This window comes from Argentina silus (genome assembly GCF_951799395.1).
Source record: "Argentina silus genome assembly, chromosome: 5".
NCBI lineage: Eukaryota > Metazoa > Chordata > Actinopteri > Argentiniformes > Argentinidae > Argentina > Argentina silus.
Genome location: NC_139659.1, coordinates 15,280,844 through 15,299,167, shown reverse-complemented (window position 1 = coordinate 15,299,167; position 18,324 = coordinate 15,280,844). Strand labels below are relative to the sequence as shown.

The 18,324-nt window shown below is 43.3% G+C and overlaps 2 protein-coding genes across 2 annotated transcripts in view; one reads left to right on the top strand and one right to left on the bottom strand.

Moving 5' to 3' along the window:
- ntrk2b (neurotrophic tyrosine kinase, receptor, type 2b) overlaps nt 1-7,622 on the top strand; it is a gene marked incomplete at both ends in the record, with an annotated part of 9,972 nt that extends 2,350 nt beyond the window's left edge. Inside the window, 15 exons of the mRNA XM_083670694.1 lie at nt 1-63; nt 236-307; nt 747-815; nt 1,082-1,230; nt 1,535-1,671; nt 1,934-2,066; nt 2,599-2,907; nt 3,652-3,689; nt 3,802-3,901; nt 4,117-4,305; nt 4,648-4,778; nt 5,024-5,196; nt 5,451-5,691; nt 6,904-7,062; nt 7,437-7,622. The exon at nt 1-63 is cut by the window's left edge and continues 12 nt beyond it. Of these exons, the coding sequence (XP_083526820.1) occupies nt 1-63; nt 236-307; nt 747-815; nt 1,082-1,230; nt 1,535-1,671; nt 1,934-2,066; nt 2,599-2,907; nt 3,652-3,689; nt 3,802-3,901; nt 4,117-4,305; nt 4,648-4,778; nt 5,024-5,196; nt 5,451-5,691; nt 6,904-7,062; nt 7,437-7,622 (2,149 nt within the window). The remainder of the gene's footprint in view (nt 64-235; nt 308-746; nt 816-1,081; nt 1,231-1,534; nt 1,672-1,933; nt 2,067-2,598; nt 2,908-3,651; nt 3,690-3,801; nt 3,902-4,116; nt 4,306-4,647; nt 4,779-5,023; nt 5,197-5,450; nt 5,692-6,903; nt 7,063-7,436) is intronic.
- A 4,764-nt stretch (nt 7,623-12,386) lies between these two features.
- kcmf1 (potassium channel modulatory factor 1) lies at nt 12,387-18,168 on the bottom strand. The gene is made up of 7 exons (XM_083670435.1): nt 18,000-18,168; nt 15,629-15,796; nt 15,331-15,470; nt 15,067-15,168; nt 14,745-14,922; nt 14,234-14,516; nt 12,387-13,968 (listed from the first exon to the last, which is right to left on the bottom strand). The coding sequence occupies exons 1-7, from the start codon at nt 18,013-18,015 to the stop codon at nt 13,707-13,709; spliced, it is 1,149 nt and encodes a 382-aa protein (XP_083526561.1). The 5' UTR covers nt 18,016-18,168; the 3' UTR covers nt 12,387-13,706.
- Nucleotides 18,169-18,324: the final 156 nt, after the last annotated feature.

The following is an 18,324-nucleotide window of genomic DNA, read 5'->3' as shown; positions in this document are numbered from 1 at the left end:
CCAAAATAGACTATTTGACATCAATGATAACAGCTTGAAGTACTACATGAATCTCAGAAATCTGTAAGTATTACTCATGTGCTGATCAAGATTGTGGCATTTTGTACAATAGGCATTCTGTACAATAAACTATGCACCTACAGTCAATTTCATTAAGTATGACGAACTTTGCTAATACACAAATGTGACCATGAATAATTATATGTTCTCTTCTTTCTAATTCCCTCTCCAACAGAACTGTGACAAATACTAGATTAACTTCTATATCATCAATGGCCTTTTACAACAATACAAGACTTCAATATGTGTAAGTAGTCTTATTCAACATCCGTTGTTTATGCCTTTACCTCAACAGCAAATTTAGGAGCCACCAGACAGGCTCAGTTTATGGAAAACCAATTAAGGGGAATTCATGCTGTAGGGAAGATGGGATTTAAATTCTTACCAGCCTCACTGTAGGCCCCATTCCAGCCAGGCTCGTAGGTTTGAGGACAGGCTTATGGTACTGTAGGATAACCAGCAAACAATGAACAGGATAGCAAAATATTCAATTCAGCATGGTGGAATACCATGGTAGGATTTGAATGAGAAATATTTGTATGCATTATTTATGACAGTAACCTTACATTATACTGTACATACATTATAACATGCACACATACACAATGCAATATATATGGAGGTTTATATTTATGTAACCTTATTATGCATTTATGGCATTTGTGTAACATTATTTTGACTTGTAGGAATCTGAGAGACAATAACTTGTCAACACTATCTTGGAGGACATTCCAAAACGTAAACATGACATATTTGTAAGTATCTTCTATCTATTGCAAGACTATGAACCTCTTAGTCTGTGTGTGTGTGTGTGTGTGTGTGTCTGTGTCTGTGTGTGTGTGTGTGTGTGTGTGTCTGTGTGTCTGTGTGTGTGTGTGTGTGTGTGTGTGTGTGTGTGTCTGTGTCTGTGTCTGTGTGTGTGTGTGTGTCTGTGTCTGTGTCTGTGTCTGTGTCTGTGTCTGCGTCTGCGTCTGCGTCTGTGTCTGTGTCTGTGTGTTAATGCTCTGTCTCTGCCCTTCAGGCTCCTGTCTGGTAACCCTCTGGAGTGTGTGTGTGAGAACATATGGATCAAACTGAGACTGCAAGAGGACATTGAGAGTCAAGAGATACAATGCATAGACGACAGAGGACGGACCAAGTCCTTCTCCGAACTCTCCCCCCCAGACTGTGGTAATGTAAAACCCTGAGACAGGGTACAGCATTGAACATGAAACATGTCAAAACAGGCACATGACTGCCAAAGAGAGACAGACGGACAGACAGACAGAGACAGACAGAGAGAAAAATGACTAAAGTGTACTGAGCAAGTGGTCGACCATACAATGACAAGAAAGAGTGGGGACACGAGTTAACTTGAACAACTAGGAAGCCAGTAAACAGTTTGAAGTCTAAATTGAATGAAGGCCATTCAGAAGCTGTTATGGTACTGCAGAGGTGATCATTAAAAAGGTTATTTTCACATTTTGTCTCACAGAGGCTCCCCAAGCAGAGGTCAGTCCCTCTGTCGTCACAAAGATGGAGGGCAGCGATGTCACAGCAACATGTAGGGGGTCAGGGTCCCCTGCGCCTGAGATCCAGTGGAACTTCGACATGCTCTCCACAAGCTATGAGGTGAGATGATCTTCCTATTGCCGATGCAGGACACAACCCTCCACTGCACTATAGTTGTATCCTCATAAGGCCCTGAGCTTTTCCTGACCATATGACCTGACCAGGGAACATTCTGGTGGTGCCTAGTTTTAGACGGTAACTGATCAGACCTTAACACTGTAACACTGTGCTCAGTGTCTTCACCTATAACTCTTGTTGATAGCATTGCAATACAGTTTGATTTGATCTTGATGACATTGCCCCTAACTGCCTGTGTTTACAGATAGATGCCTTGGAGCTGGAGAGCAGTCTGACCCTGTCCGGCCTCTCCCCCTACGACAACGGCAGAGTGATAACCTGCAGTGCTGAGAACATGGTCGGCCAGACCGAGGTCACGCTCCAACTCAACATCCTCTGTAAGGATGTGTGCTCTGTTGTCTGCATGCCTTTTCACTACTCATCAATCTACTACAGTGTACCGTATATTAATCATGTGTTGATGGTCGACATTATGAACAACCTCCTCTGCTGCTTGTGCGTCAGGGAAGGCTGGTGGAGGTAGAAATTGGAGAACGGGCTCATTAATTGTAATGCAAATCAAATTTGATACCATTCCTCATTCCATTCCACGCATTACAATGGGCCCATCCTCTGATTTCTGCCTTCACCAGCCTCCCCTGTTGTGTGTACCCCTCTGAAAGGAGGAGCTCTACAGTTGTCACCGCTATGGCTTCTTCAGCAAGTCGTATTTACTGTACATGTGTCCTGTCACTTTGCCATGCTCCTCCTGGTGCCCTGCTATACTACTCCTCTTGTGTAGTCCTCAATCTACCGTACTCGTCCTCCTCCTCCTCCTCCTCCTCATCCTCCTCTTTCTCCTGGTGTATTGCTCCCAGTACCCTGCGATTACTCTTCCTCTCCTCTCCTCTCCTGTTGTTGCTGTGTCAGTTCGCCCCACTATCCTGCAGCTGCTGGAGCCGGAGAACCACCACCACTGGTGCATCCCCTTCAGCGTGACGGGGAACCCCAAGCCAGAGCTGCAGTGGTACCACGAGGACATGGTTCTCCACGAGCAGGACTTCATCAGTACCCAGATCCACGAGTCCACCGAGAGCGAGTACCATGGCTGTCTGCAGCTGGACAACCCCACACACATCCACAATGGCGAGTACACGCTGGTGGCCAGGAATGAGTTTGGAGAGGACCAGAAGAAGGTCTTTGCTACTTTCCTCTTCCCGCCTGACATTGGACACACAGGTATCCATCGCACAGTTGATTATATGTCTGTAAGCTGTGTCTCATACTTAGGTTTTTTTTTTTTTCAAGACTGTATGATTTAACCAGGAAAAAACATGTTTTTTTTTGCCTATAACCTGTTCAGGAAAAACTGTGTGTATGAATAACATGAATACTCTTTCTCTTTTTTATTTTTTCAGATGAGACATCAGGCTACTATTGTAAGTGTTCATTAATTACAGTACCTGAATGTTTAGTAGAGGCACTGCTCATTGAATATTGCTTAAGCTAGGAGAAATTATTTTGAAACTTACTGTTACAGAAATATGCAAGAGTACGTTTCTCTTGACATGGTATTAAGTTATATGACGATGAAGATGATAACGATGAAGATGAGGGTGATAAAAGAGGTGATGTCTCCTCATCCTTGTTTTCCATGTCCTGCGTTGACTGTGCTGCCTATGGTGTGTGATGTCATCCTGATGCTTCTCAGACACTACTGGTACGTGTTTGAACTTTGAAAAGCTGTGGTCAGTGTTACACAACACATAACACCTCTAACACAACTCTAACACAGTGTATACAGCTCTAAGTCGAATATATCTAAAGTCATTTTGATTCAAGAAACATAAGAAATGATCTGCTGGAGTTGTTGTAAACAACTAATAAGAAAGGACAATTCTGCTATGTACCACAATGTAAATGTATGTAGCCTATGTATTCATTCTGCATTAAATCTGACCTGTGCTTGGTGTTTTTTCACAGACTCCCCCACTGCACCTCCACTGGATGATGGTGTTGCAGTAAGTGATCATACACTCAGTGGTCTTTCATGAATGGTTATTGGTTATATTGCACTGCAGCACTGCTGTAGGCAAGAATCTTCTACTGTACTGGTGAACGTTTCCTCTGCAGGTGTACGTCGTGGTGGGAATCGCTGGCGTTGCATTAACTGGATGTGTTCTCATGGTGATCATTCTAAAATATGGAAGAAACTCAAAGTTTGGGATGAAGGGTAAGCTTGTTTGTTTAATCTTAGCAACAGTAATGTTTCAGGACTGAATGGTAACATGCAGGAGTCAGGACCTAGCAGGATTTCTCTTTGGAATATTAACTTCTTATTAATAAATGCAAAGAACATTCAGTTGACTAGCTTGTTTAGCCGTGTTCTTGCGTAGGTATTATTGCCACAACTTCCACTCATGTTTGGTTTCCTGTTGTTTTTTTAAGGCTCTTCCTCAGTCATCAGTAATGATGATGACTCTGCCAGTCCTCTTCATCACGTCTCCAATGGCAACAACACCCCATCGTCCTCGGAGATGGGCCCAGACGCTGTGATCATTGGAATGACGAAGATCCCTGTCATCGAGAACCCACAGTATTTCCGCAACTCTGGCAGCATGCTGAAATCGGACACGTGTGAGTTACCATGGTGCAAGGTCTGCTGGTGGTAACCTAGTCTTTTTCGAATAGATCTTTGTCGGGCTGCGACCGGACAGTATAGTGAACTTCCTGCTATTTATTACCATGGCGATGACATTGGTTGACTTCTGTTGAGTGACGTACAGCTAAATTGTAATAACAGATAAACACTGTTCACATTCCAGACAGACACAATGCTTTTACAGTAGGTGGCACAGACAGTCTGACAATCCTGTGGTAGTAAAAATAGTGCATTGTCTATGAGGGCCTCTCAACAGTTGTAGACTGACTGATAATTATCTCTAACTTGTAATAACTTTGTCTGTTTGCACCTCACAGTTGTCCAGCACATCAAAAGGCACAACATCGTTTTGAAGCGGGAGCTGGGAGAGGGAGCTTTTGGGAAGGTCTTCCTGGCTGAGTGCTACAACCTTTCCCCAGACCAAGAAAAGATTCTTGTGGCAGTCAAGGTACGGAATCACCTTTAAAGTCAATTATGAAAAATATTGACACTCATATAGGAAATGCGACTCACATAGCATGACTTGTAGAGGTCTATGTACTGTAGGAGATTGTGTGGTCTATTGAGTGAATATACTCAGTTAACCAATTTGAGGGCATTGTGTGTGTGTGTGTGTGTGTGTGTGTATGTGTGTGTGTGTGTGTGTGTGTGTGTGTGTGTGTGTGTGTGTGTGTGTGTGTCTGTCGTCCACAGACACTCAAAGAGGCCAGCGAGAGCGGCCGTGCAGACTTCCACAGGGAAGCAGAGCTGCTGACCAACCTGCAGCATGAGCATATCGTCACATTCTACGGCGTGTGTGTGGAGAGCGACCCGCTCATCATGGTGTTTGAGTATATGAAGCATGGGGACCTCAACAAGTTCCTCAGGTACTTATCTTTGGCCCAGTGGCCCATTTTCATCTGTGTTCATTCTACTGTACTATGGTACACTTTGGACTCATGAGTATCAAGCTTGCAGTCATCAGAAAGTCCCTAAATTGGGACTGGTAAACAGCATGTACTTCAACTAGGTTTTAATTAATGGGCGCTAATCAGGAGTGGACTGTGCCAGGCTTTGTGTTTGATCAATGTCATGTTGTGTTGTGTTGTGGTGTGGTGTGGTGTGGTGTGGTGTATTGTAGGTCTCATGGTCCTGATGCTGTACTGATGGCTGATGGACAGCACAGTCTGATGGTGGAACTGACTCAGTCCCAGATGCTCCACATCGCCCAGCAGATCGCTGCAGGCATGGTCTACCTGGCCTCCCAGCACTTTGTCCACAGAGACCTGGCCACACGCAACTGTCTGGTGGGGGAGAACCTGCTGGTCAAGATAGGGGACTTTGGCATGTCCCGAGACGTATACAGCACGGACTACTATAGGGTGAGTCTGTTTTCTCTCTATATATCCCCCCCCCCCTCTCTCTTTCGCTCTTTCTCTCTTTCTCTCTTTCTTTCTCTCTTTCTCTCTTTCTTTCTCTCTCTCTCTCTCTCTCTCTCTCTCTCTCTCTCTCTCTCTCTCTATCTCTCTCCTGTCGCGCGCACACACACACACATTCACAAACATGTAATTAGAATTTTTCATTGGTTTTGGTTTGAAATAACCATGCAGTTACAGCAATAGTAATTTTTAGCCAGAAGTATTTTATCTATTTTAATGCCATTTAAATGCAAATTCTATAATCTGCATAGAATTACTGTTTCCATGGTAATAGGGGGCAACAGTGCAAAATGCACCGGCAGTTTTTCTTTCCTGAGGAAGTAGTTAATGCTTTACAAATGCGTTATCTTCTGTCCTATTCATTAAGGTGCTCTAAAATACAGAGAGTTTATGAACACCCCCCACCCCTCGTTATCCAGCCTCTCCAGCCACTATCTCGTATCATCTCAGTCTCCTGCTTGGGGTGAAACATTCTTCTACAGTATATTTCAGGCAGTCATTTTAAGTCAATGGTATGAGGATAACATATTTGAGTGAGACAATTCCTTGCTCTCACACGAACACACACACACACACACACACACACACACACACACACACACACACACACCAAGGCCTGAGGCCTACAGTGCCCTCTGCTGCTGAGTGTCCCTTACGAAAATCAATACAAAACAGATGAATGAAACTGAGACGCATCAGACCCAATCAGAAAAACATATGAATAGGCCCACTCACTAATACACGCTATCAGCCATTGTGATCAGTTGAGGAAGATAAACGAAGCAGCTGAGCTGAGCATGACATGTCTGAACACATTCAGTAGTAGAACACTGTGCTAGTTAAACCTACAGTCATATCAAAATGAGTTGAGAAACAGGATCTTGTTTTGCTGTGTCTGTCTGGAGCGTCCAGGCCATAGGGTATAGAATAGAGAATCTTTATTATTATTGTCATGGGGTTGTACAGCAAGCAGTCAATCCGACAATAAAACACTTAATTCAGTAAATAACAATGAAATCAATACATCCTGAAATGCTACTGATACAAAATTATAGTACAACAATATACAACTGCAATATACATTATTGTGTAGGTTAGGTTAGGTTAGATACTGTTACTGATGGATTGTGTGTTGTTGTGGGTTGTGGCCTCCAGGTGGGTGGTCATACGATGCTGCCCATCCGCTGGATGCCCCCAGAGAGCATCATGTACCGGAGGTTCACCACGGAGAGTGACGTGTGGAGTCTGGGCGTGGTCCTCTGGGAGATCTTCACCTACGGGAAGCAGCCCTGGTACCAGCTCTCCAACAACGAGGTCAGAGGTCACCTGTTATACTGTTACACTGAGACTGGAACACTGCATTCAGATTGTTCAATTAACTTTGATTCAATTCAATACAACTGTATTGATCCCTGAAAGGCAATTACAAGGGCATTGTCAGTACAGGCAACAATAGTCACATACATCCGAACATCCAAACAGTATATATAGCAGCACACAACATCAACACAACACATATGGGCCATGTATAAGCATATGTATAAGCGTTCACATATAACATATATAAGCGACTGTAAGGAGGGAGGGGGTTAAAGTGTGATGTTGTTCATCGTGTACAAACAGGCGTGTGGCGTGTGATTAGTCATGTGACCAGTAGTAGTGACCGGCCTGTTCCTTCCATCCTGCAGGTGATTGAGTGCATCACTCAGGGGCGTGTCCTCCAGCGGCCGCGCACCTGTCCAAAGGAGGTGTACGACCTGATGTTGGGCTGCTGGCAGAGAGAGCCCTACATGAGACTCAACATCAAGGAGATCCACAGTCTGCTCCAGAGTCTGGCCAAGGCCTCGCCTGTCTACCTGGATATACTGGGCTGAGTGAGTGAGTGAGTGAGTGTGTGTGTGTGTGTGTGTGTGTGTGTGTGTGTGTGTGTGTGTGTGTGTGTGTGTGTGTGTGTGTGTGTGTGTGTGTGTGTGTGTGTGTGTGTTCAGGTGTTCATGCCAGAGAGAGAGAGTATATGTATTTGCTTGTGTGTGTGGTATTGATTGTGCTTCTGCCTCCTCGATCATCACATAGACAAAAGCCTTAAATTTGATTGAGATCTTTATTTCCTTTCTTCTCCATTTGAAGACATTTAGGGCCTGTTTCTCAAAACCAGATTGAATGCATGCAGGATTGCCTAATTCTGATTTTGTTAATTGAGAAATGTTTCATAAAAAAAATGTTTCATGAACATTGCTTAATTTTAGATTACTACTCCTGGACTGTGACTGGCAGTTTTAAATTAATCTTAATTATAGTCAACAACTGAACAATCAAGAACAATTGAAGCCATGTTCATGAAACCAAATGATCAGTGATCTTGATTAAAGAGCAATTCGGTCAAGGAATAGGCTTAATCTGGGTCCTTGAAATAGGTCCTTCATGTATCTTGTGTTATTTGACTCTTGTACACTGTATTAGCCTAGCTGGGGATGAACAAAGGGAAAATGACTGCGTGTCAAATCATCATGGACAATGTATGGACACTTTCCAACATGGATACAGCTTTTACTTTTCCTTCTAATATAAGAAGGAACATCTTGTGGATCAACATACCGTAAAAAGTTGAAATGTGAAGAAAAAAAATACATTACAATGAAGTAAGGCTTACTGCTTTTAAGTGTCATGGACTATTTTTATGATGTGAGAAATTTGTAATTGATGTAAGGGGCTCTTGACTGTGTTTGTTTCCATGCCAAGTCATGTTGTTTCCATGTTGATTTGTGACTGTCTGACCTCAGTTGGCTCGGCCAATCAGAGAGCAGAGCTGTGGAGTTGATCTGTTCTGGTTCCGTTCAGAGAGAATGCGCCATCCATCCATCAACACAACACTGTCAATCCCCTGAACCTTGATATAGATATGTGCATATTACGAAAAACGTTTTCAATGTAAAAAGAAAGTTTACCTTCTAAAAGACATGGGCATCTCTGCCAAATTAGATTCATTTTTCTGAATTGTTTTTTATTTTATTTTTATGAATGTTCATCATCAGTGGTCTTTTATATCTGATTATATTTTGCTAGCTACTGAACTTCATTTCCATTTTAGGATGTGTAAAGTGTTTTGAATGTGGTTAGAAGAATGCACTACTCATTTGACAGTGTTAACTGGATAACTAAAGCACAGTGAATAAGGACCATCCTGGTGTTATGTGGTGGAGGAGTTGTGCTCATCCCAGCAGTGGGGACGTTGAGCATAACAGAATGTTTCTGCCGTTTTTGTCGTTTGTGGAGAGCACATTCACCAGCAATGGCATGGAGCATTATCCTCTGCATTGTGATTCTATTGGCGGCCCATTATTCTACTCCATGATTTTTGTTTGTGCATCTTCAAAGGCAGCTTTACAAATGTCGCTGCTGTTGTTGTTGTTGTTGTTGTTGAAGTTGTTAATGTTCTACAGTATGAAGCTGATAAGAAATGAAGGACTTTGCCTTTGAGGAAACACATTTTGTTTCATTTTCACTGGGAATTGACAGGGTATTGCTGCTGTTTACAGTATCAGCCTTTGGTTAGAAATGATTTAAAGGATTGATTTGGTGCAATTCCCCTATTGTGAACATTTCAGCTTTTTATGCACTTAAATTACTCATGTATTTGTTTACATACTGTATATTATTTCAAACAATGATGTGATATTCTGTGATCTTCTATCGTCTGATATAACTCAGTAACCTGTATTGTAGCGGTTGTGAGAGTATCTTTGAGTCTGATCCCCAACATGGTTGTACAACAGCCTCTATCAGAGATGTGATGACTTAACACTAACACCTACACTCATACATGGACAGGTCTGAAGCAGGGGACCAACATACTTAGTAAACTATTACCAAAACAACTTCTCATCAACCGCAATAGGACCACTGCTTGTTCATTTCAACTGCTTGTTCGTTTCAACAACTATTGTTGGTGGAATGTCGATCATGCATTCATGAGAGAAAAGATGATAGGGGTCGATATGGGAGAGAGACTGTAATGTACCAGTACTCCGCTATGTACGTAAGGTATTTACAAGCATATTGTGCATTTATATAATCAGCATCAACAATCTTACAACGTTCTCTTTGCTGTCTATACAGGAGTAACTGTTATTCATTCACAAGTGAGCACTAAACCACTGTTTATCAGTGATACTACAGAGACTTGACTATGATCATAGATATTGGCTTTTGATATTGAGATTATCTAGTGCAGTTATCCCCACTGCTTAGACAATAGGTTATTCTAAGTGCACTTCATAATGTTCTTTAGTGAGACAGAAATGCACACTAAAAGCTCCTGTGCTCTGAAGTACAGATGTTTAAGTCATCCTGAGGCCTGTTGCATTCTTTACTGAACAGAAATATGTCCCCACCCAGCTATGTTGAACTGCAACATAAATAATGATGACAAATCCTGACACATTTGTTTGGTGACAGTCGTCAATGGTTGATTCTTTCTTGAACAGCATTACAGCATTAGTCAGTTCTGTACAGTAGTCATGTGTGTCTGCTCTAACTAGTCAGCCTGTAACCTGCCGTCCATCCTGTACAGTTCTGATATTTGTCTATATGAATAGTATGTTCTATAGTATATTCTGTTTTAAACAGGTAACATGTCAAATATGTGACATAAATTAAGAAAATGTGTTATGGGCCACTGGCAATACATACTATATATGTAAATACAATTTTATTTGTGCTAAATTGTATGATTTCTTTGTGCTTGTTCATAATAACAGTGAGGATACGATCCTTTTTTGCGACTTTTTGAACTGGAGATGAATTTCTTTAAGCGTCTCAACAACGTCTTTTCTCGATGACGAGGCTGATTCAGTAATATCCCAGCTCTCCCTGTTCTCCAGTATGTTGGAGAGATCTACGAAGGCTGTGAGAGAGATGCTGTCTGTCTGTCTGTCTGTCTGTCTGTCTATGTGAGGGCCATGTCTGTCTGTCTGTCTGTGTGAGGGAGACTATGTTACCTGCAGCACCACAGGCTCCCTGCCACTACACAGGTGACCCATGGGACCCAGGCCATACTTCACTCCTCCCACCACTCATATCTGACTGTAGCCTTTTTTGGTCTTCTTTCAGATGAATAACTGTGACTTTGCATCATGAATAGTATATTATTTTGAATGTAATCTAGAAGGGATGGGACCTTTTTTGAATGTAATCTATCTTGGGGGAGGGGGGATTATTTTGTAAATATAAAGCAGAATTGCAGTTTTCATCCATGTGCAGATAACATGTTTTGCTGTACGAATGGAGAAAGTATGTGTGAGTGTGTGAGTGTGTGAGTGTGTGTGTATGTGTGTGTGCACGCGCACGTGTGATACCCTGAGCTGCAGTGTATGTGTTTTTTTTTCCTCCTGGCAGATCCCTCTGCTTAAATATCAGTCAATTCGATCAATCAACTCTATGCTTTGTGCACCACGTGAGTAGCTTCTCTGCAGTTAATGGAAATGTTCCTTGTAATACTGTGCATTTAATAAAGGTGGTATGTCTTACAATAACTTGTGTCTTTTCAGAATTCCAGTTTGAATGTCACATTTCATTACATGATATTGAAATCCATTCATTATTACAGTATAAATCTTTAAAAGATTAAAAGACATTTCTACTCCTGATTGACATTCCTACTTATTTCTAGCGCCTCTGAGCCTCTTCAAAATGCTGCTCAATAGTTAAAAAGTCCAATGAAGTCATAAAACTCATATTAACACTGATTATCCATCAAATTAATGACTTCATTTTCATCTTACATGTTGCATACAGGCTGCTTCCCCGCACACCATTCTCTCATTGAATATTTGCCGGAGGTTAGCTCAGTAGCCACAGGATAATAGCCTCATCTGATACAGGCACCTTATCATATCTTCCATTGCTTTACTGTTCCACCATCAGTTCCACCATCAGTGTGTTGGGAGGATTGGCTCTGAAAGTGCTGGCTCTTATTTGACATGTGCGCTGTTGCTTACAGTGGCTATTCTAGAAGGGTCGCCACTCAGCGCCGTCATGAAAGGCATTCCAAGGGCAACGTTTGTGTCTAACAATAAACACAGACAAGTGACAGCAGCAGCTGCCCAAAAGTATCCATACATGGAGGAGACAAATCGATTATAAGTTGCGTTGGTGCTACAATCATTCAGAGCAGCGTGTGTTGTGCAGCTAAAGGTGAACAATGCTGGTATGTACAGTGTGTACCGTACATGTAGAGATGATCAGCGTTGGTATGGATTTACTGTGTAGAGGTGAGGCACTGTATGCAGGACATGGGTGAGGCAGTGTTGACAGTCAAATGAGCCAGTAGTTTAATAGTGACAGTAAGTACTATTTTCACTGCTTATGTTCACTGCTCAGTCATATTTGTGGTACATGGGTGCAGCATTTGCAGTGGACAGCTAATAAAGAGGTGAAAGCAAACTGGTCCAGTGGTGTTGATGGTCTTCAGACCCACAAGAGTTGGTGCCACCCGAGTCAAGTATTTCCTTACTACTGCGACAGCAATTTTGGTCGTACACAAGTGGAAAATCACTTAAAAGCCCACGAACATAAAGATGCATGCAGAAGCTCAAGTAAAATGCTGTCACAAAGAGCAAGAAGGGGGCTTGGTTTCATCAAAAGCTGTGCGCAGTTTTTATTGTAGTATTCTAAATTTACATTAAAAAAAACAAAGTCTGCCCATGTCCTAGAACCATTATGAAAGTTAACGCACAAATTCAATATACATCTCATTGTATTTTACATAGAGGATAGGAGAATAGGCATGAAGGTGGCATGATTCATCACAAGGCTTAAAAGAATCAGAGAGAAAAAAAAAAGAATAAATAGAAGGTGCTATCCTTTGCAGAGAGAAATCAGAACGTCTCTCTTGAAAAGTTATAACGAAAACAATGCCTGCAATGTGGAAAGTCTCGAGCTCCCCTTCCTCAACAAAGAAAGTCATACAGATTGGTTAGGCAGGGGTCTGGGCCTACTGAAGCAGAGAGATGGATAAGAGAAGAGTGCGATGAGAATGGAGAGACTAGTCTTCTGTACAGGTGCATAAATTAGAATCTACATCTGGTGTTTACACATCTTATCACTAAAACATCAACATCGAGGAAAAATGTCAGAGGCAAGATCTTGTTTTACTGCTCCTAGTATTTATCTGCTAAGTGAAAACAGACTTCTTAAGTTCTTTAGTTTTGCTGTTAGTGCAGCACTTGTTATATTCAGACGATGATGTCACAGAGAAGGAAGGACAAACTGGAGCTGAGAGACAAACACATTGCATTGTTTCTTCAGAAGCTACTGCAGATTCCAATGTAGTTTTTTTTTCTATTTAAAATAAAATAAAAATAAAAATATTTTTTTTCCTAAATTTCAGCATGTCAGTTTTAGCAATATTCAATTCAAACTCGATCATGTTCAAGTAACCCTTTAAAATGGTTGAAGAAAAGCTTTGGGATATTTTCCTTTTTAATGACAAGGTCATTAAAAGTCATGCACGCTGCAAAGAACCTCATGCAGTAGTTATGGTAAACCATCCAAGCACTTTTTATTCATTAATAGTCATAAATACACACAGCAGCTTCATCAGAGGTCTCTGGTGCCTCTTCAGTTTTGAATGTGGAGTATTTATAAGGAGAGCCTTTTGCATGAAACAGGAAGCAGAGGTTTGCCACAGCTACCTACGCTTACCTGCTAAAGGAAAAAATTAGTTATGTGGAATTGATTATCAACTTTATATATATTTATATATATTTAATTTCTCTCTCTCTTACTTGCGCATTCACTTGCACTTTCCCAATCGCTCTCCTTTATGGTTGTACACAATGTAACAAAGGTGACAGACCTGAAATTACAATCACCAAAAAACAAACCCAAAAACAGCCGCTGCCCGCCGTCATTGGCAGTTACAGCACAGAGGACATAGTCTGCGTGTTGGTGGGATATCATCAAAGAGGAGGAGGTGGAGGCTCCTTCCTTGTAGAGCTCTCTCTGAGGTTGAGGTTCTCTAGAGCCACGTCTAAAGGCATGATATCCACACATCCCATGGCCCCGAAGCTGGCGAAGTCTCGGCGCTCCTCCTCGTCGGAGGAGCTGCTCTCCTCGCGCATCAGCGTGGACAGCAGCAGCTCCTGGACAAACAGGCTACGGTCGGCACGCTCGCCCTCCAGCACCTGCCGCTCTGCCTCCGACAACTTGGGCTCATTTAACCTGCCGACAGGGAGGGAGGGAGGGAGGAGGAGAGAGAGAGAGAACACCGTTTAACACAGAGTGGAGAAGGTAGAGACTACGGAGAGGAGGTGTGAGACAGTGCGAGGGAGAGACTGGACTGGGTGGGAGAGACTGTGCAAGGGGTGATGGACAACAGGTAGGGAGAGAGCAGGACTGACCAGGCCTGGGGTTCACAGTACTGGGGGACACAGGGGAGATCAGTGCACCAGTGAGTTGTGTGTAAGTGCAGTCTGTGCCCACTCACCGTGCGAGAAGGAACTGGGAGCTGTGGGAGGCCATGGGGTTGCTCTCTGCCACGGCCTGGTTGGTGGCTGTGCTGGGCGGGGGGATGGTGGCGCTGATGTTGCTGGGGTTGCTGCGTCGTGTGGCATTGCGGGCCGTCTCCAGCTGTTGGCGCGCTGCCTGCGCCTGCTGACGCTCCAGCTGCAGCTGCATCTGTAACTGCTGCAGCTGAGACGCAGACGGGCCCGACGAGTTCAACTGACCCCCCGCAGAGCGCCGCACACCAGACAGCTGAGACAACAGCTCTGGGAGGGGAAGACAAGAGATCAACACAGTCAGATGACAAGACTCTAATACAAAGAGAGGTTACTGCTGATCAAGGAAAAGCCCAGTAGATTTTTTGGGACCAGTAGAAGAAACCATGTAAGTGCCAAGCACATAGGAGAGCCAGTTGAGTGTGAAAACCATAGGCACCATTCATCTCTATAGACACTGTGTTAGTAGGTGGCCACACAGACAGGCCAGGGGCTCACCTGCTATGGGGTCCATGGCTTCCCTATTGCTAGGAGAGTATGAGGAGCTCTGTGAGGAGGAGAGCCCCCCGGTGGAGCTGCTAGTAAAGTGCATGTTGGTCCTGCGCGCCCTGGGACCGCCCAGCCCTCGTCCAGGGTGGAACATTCTGCGCACATGCCGGACGCCGCTGGACTCATCGTGAATGCGGCGGGTTAAGGAGCACACATCAGAGCTCAGGAGAGTCATGAAACAAGTACAGAGCTAGTCATCGGCATACATACACAGTCAAGGAAAGACAAACACCTACGACACACAAACAGTCACTCTTAAGTAAAAGGATATTAAATCTCTAGGTGCTCTGTGTTCAAGTGTGAGATGAGCAGCAAAGTCGTCTGTAACGTGGTTGGGGTCCCCTCCCGGCAACGCAGCACATATTGGACAGATCTGAAATGAAAGGGAGAAAGTTCAAGCACCCTAATGTATAATTGCCTTGTCAGTACTTGGAAGTTTATTGCCAAGGATGTTTAACAAGTAATGGTTTGGGAATTGTGTTTCTGGAATCCCAAGCTTGTTTGATGTGATGGAGATGAGAATGTGTCCACTCACCACCTCTGTGGAAGTCTCTGGGTGCTTTGCAGTGACGTGCTCCTGTAGGGAGGTCTCAGTGTAGCCCATCTTCCCACAGTAAGGACAGGTAAAGGCCTGTGGCTGCTCTACAGAGAAGGCCTCACCTCCGTAATACAGGTCTGCAGAGGAAACATTGGCATTGTCAAACACCATCACCCAGATACACTCCTTACATCAAATCACTCTGAACAAAGGAATCATCCATGGTCAAATGACTAATAACTCCAGGCCCTGTCAACTATGTACACATTTCAGTCCATGCTGCAGATTTTCTTACCAAAGTCTACCCTGGTTAATATACACTGCATGGGGTGTTCTGTTGTGTGCCTTGTGGTTGTGGCTCCGCTTTCGTAGCACGACGCGCACAGGTCGTAGTCGTAACAAATTAAACACTTGTATCGGCGACCTCTGAAGTTCCCTTTCAAACATGCGTCACAGCTCACACCTGGAAAACAAGATGGGTTGAATGTCAACATTTAGAACTGTCAATGACTTATTTGAACTACCGTGTGAGAAAAGACTGAGAGAGAGCCCAGTCTCCTCTCAGGCCTGATACTCATCAGCATGTGCTTGGCAGTGGCACTAATCCACAAATGCCAACAGCGAGGAATTCTGAAATTCCATAGGCCTATAACCTCAGTAGCAAAGTCTCATTAAGGAATGCCAGAGTGTGTACCAACTGTATGGTCTAGACTTGTTGGTTGTTGAGCATGTGTGTATTATTGTGTATTATTTCACATTGTTTACATTTAGCCTAGCCTCTTATGTGGTCAGTGACACAAATGCTTAACAGTAGACATTTATATCAAATTGCCATAAAGTATGTAAAGTGCCTAGGGACAAACAAGGGAAATGGCAGAGAGAGGAAGAGAGACAGTGAGACACAAAGACAGCACTATCTGTCCCGCCTGTTCAATATCACATATGAGGTAGCATACTAAATTGCTATGTTACCGTATCAATAAACACTTACTTCGTTGTTAAGACAGGTAATTGTCAAATTCTTTAAACACCTCTAATTTCTAAGAGCTGTGACACCATGTCACCTTTATAAAGGCACATTTGTTATTGCAAGGGCACCAGGCAAACCCTAAAACAAAGTGAAAGTCAGGGAAATATTGCCCAAAGGGGACAAACAACGTTTGAATTGAATTGAATACGCACTAACAAGTAAGAAATGTGCCTGATTTAATTTTATTGAAATTCACCAATCTCTCAAAACTTTCTTGGATAGGAGCACAATATTGATCTGTTCTTTTCACTTCCTCTGTGCTGTCCTTGCTCAGACAGAGAAGAAGCATTCTGACTGTACACTTCTGTGTTTTCATTGTAATCACCAATTAAATGTGACAAACCAGTGGGTGACTTCCCATCTATCAGGTCAAGTCATGCACTGATGAAGAATGGCACCAAATGTATTCCACCACTTCTTGGGCTTCTCAAGTGGTTTTCCAATCCAACTCTTGGGGCCTCTGCATGGCCCTGAAGAACACTCCACCATGAAGCACATCATATTTGGAATTTGCCTAAGTAGACACTGAGCTGTCATCAGAGACTAAGACAAGAGCTGTTATGAAAGTGAGAACACTGACACTTAGCCTATATAAAAGTCCTGAGGTGTGGCAATGTCCAAATATTTCAATGATTTCAGAAATTAATCTCAAAACATCACTCACGATTACATAGCTCTTTAATAGCAAGCTAATATCTACAAGATAGTGCTATTTGCGCAATATTGACTAGCAATAATTAAAGGGGCTGTGTTACACATTTTGAAACTTTTTATGCAAGTGACCACAGTCCGAGAATGTGGTGAGCTAGCTGACTTGGCTAGCAGGGTAACAGCCAGCTTCTTCGGCGATTTTCTTCAAATTCGTTGGCTCTACAAGCCATACTAATAGCTAAATTATTCAGCTATATAGTCATTCTCTACGATGGCTTCTGCTCATGATGACACTGGCTAACTAATGTGGCCTTTTCTTAGGGTAACTTAGCTAGTTAGCTAATTAGGGGAAAGTGGAGAGACTAACAAACTAGCTTGGTAGACTACCTGGCTAGTTTGGCCCACAGAGGCCTCTTGATGACAGTGCATTCACTGTCATTTGTGTGACAAGAGCCTGGGTGACAGACATCCCATGCAGTTTGAGCACAGCTGTCAGCTTGCTGGCTGATAGGAAAACCAATATCCGAGGCCACAGCAGAAGATTCAACCCATTCGCCCTTTATCAGGCCAAAGTCTGGGCACGCACGAAACGTTGCGAGCCGACGTTAGCTAACGTCCTAGCTAGCTAACCCTGGTAGCTGTCTGACCATGGTTAGCAACCTAGCTAGATAGCTATATTAGCTAGCCAGCTAACAAAGGGGATCTCACTAAAAGTGTGACTTTTTAGCGATATGACATGACAAATTGTGCGAGCTCGGACGGTGAAGAGAATCCACAATGATGCCACACAGAATAAGGAGGTCGATAAAAGGTTGAAAATTCATGGTGGTCGCCATCATGAGCCCTGTCCAATGCATTGCAATACAAAACATGGCAACCCACAGACAGTCCAGCCTACCCTGCTAGCTAGCTAGCTAGCTAGCAAGCACGCTAACAGGCTTCAGTGTTCATTCTGCGACGCTATGGACGTCTATTTTTCACTTACCCTCATGTCGGGACATCCTACAGGCAATGAGACAGCCCCCTCCTCGGGCTCCCTAGCACAGATTGCGCGGAAAATATTCAGCTTTTGAGGGATAAAACTGGAACACGGTTTCTCTTTTCTCTTTAGCTAAAATGGATTCTGAGCTTACAGTTCTCTGCTTCCCCCTCCCCGTCTGTCATGAAGAAGTGCTGGGTGACAGAGCATTCGCGGTCTGCTGAAGAAACACTGGGGGGCGCACTTCACAATTAACATCTTCTTCTGTGGTTGATGTCACCACTCACTCTTTAGAACAGTATTTACGGTCTTGTCCTAAACATCATGAATA

What these genes read in the sequence shown, in the direction of transcription:
- kcmf1 (XM_083670435.1), bottom strand. An exon ending in ATTAACCAGGGTAGACTTTG is followed by an intron (nt 15,471 to 15,628) that starts GTAAGAAAATCT and finishes TTTCCTCTGCAG; the next exon opens with ACCTGTATTACGGAGGTGAG. An exon ending in TCCCAGTTCCTTCTCGCACG is followed by an intron (nt 13,969 to 14,233) that starts GTGAGTGGGCAC and finishes CCCTGTCGGCAG; the next exon opens with GTTAAATGAGCCCAAGTTGT.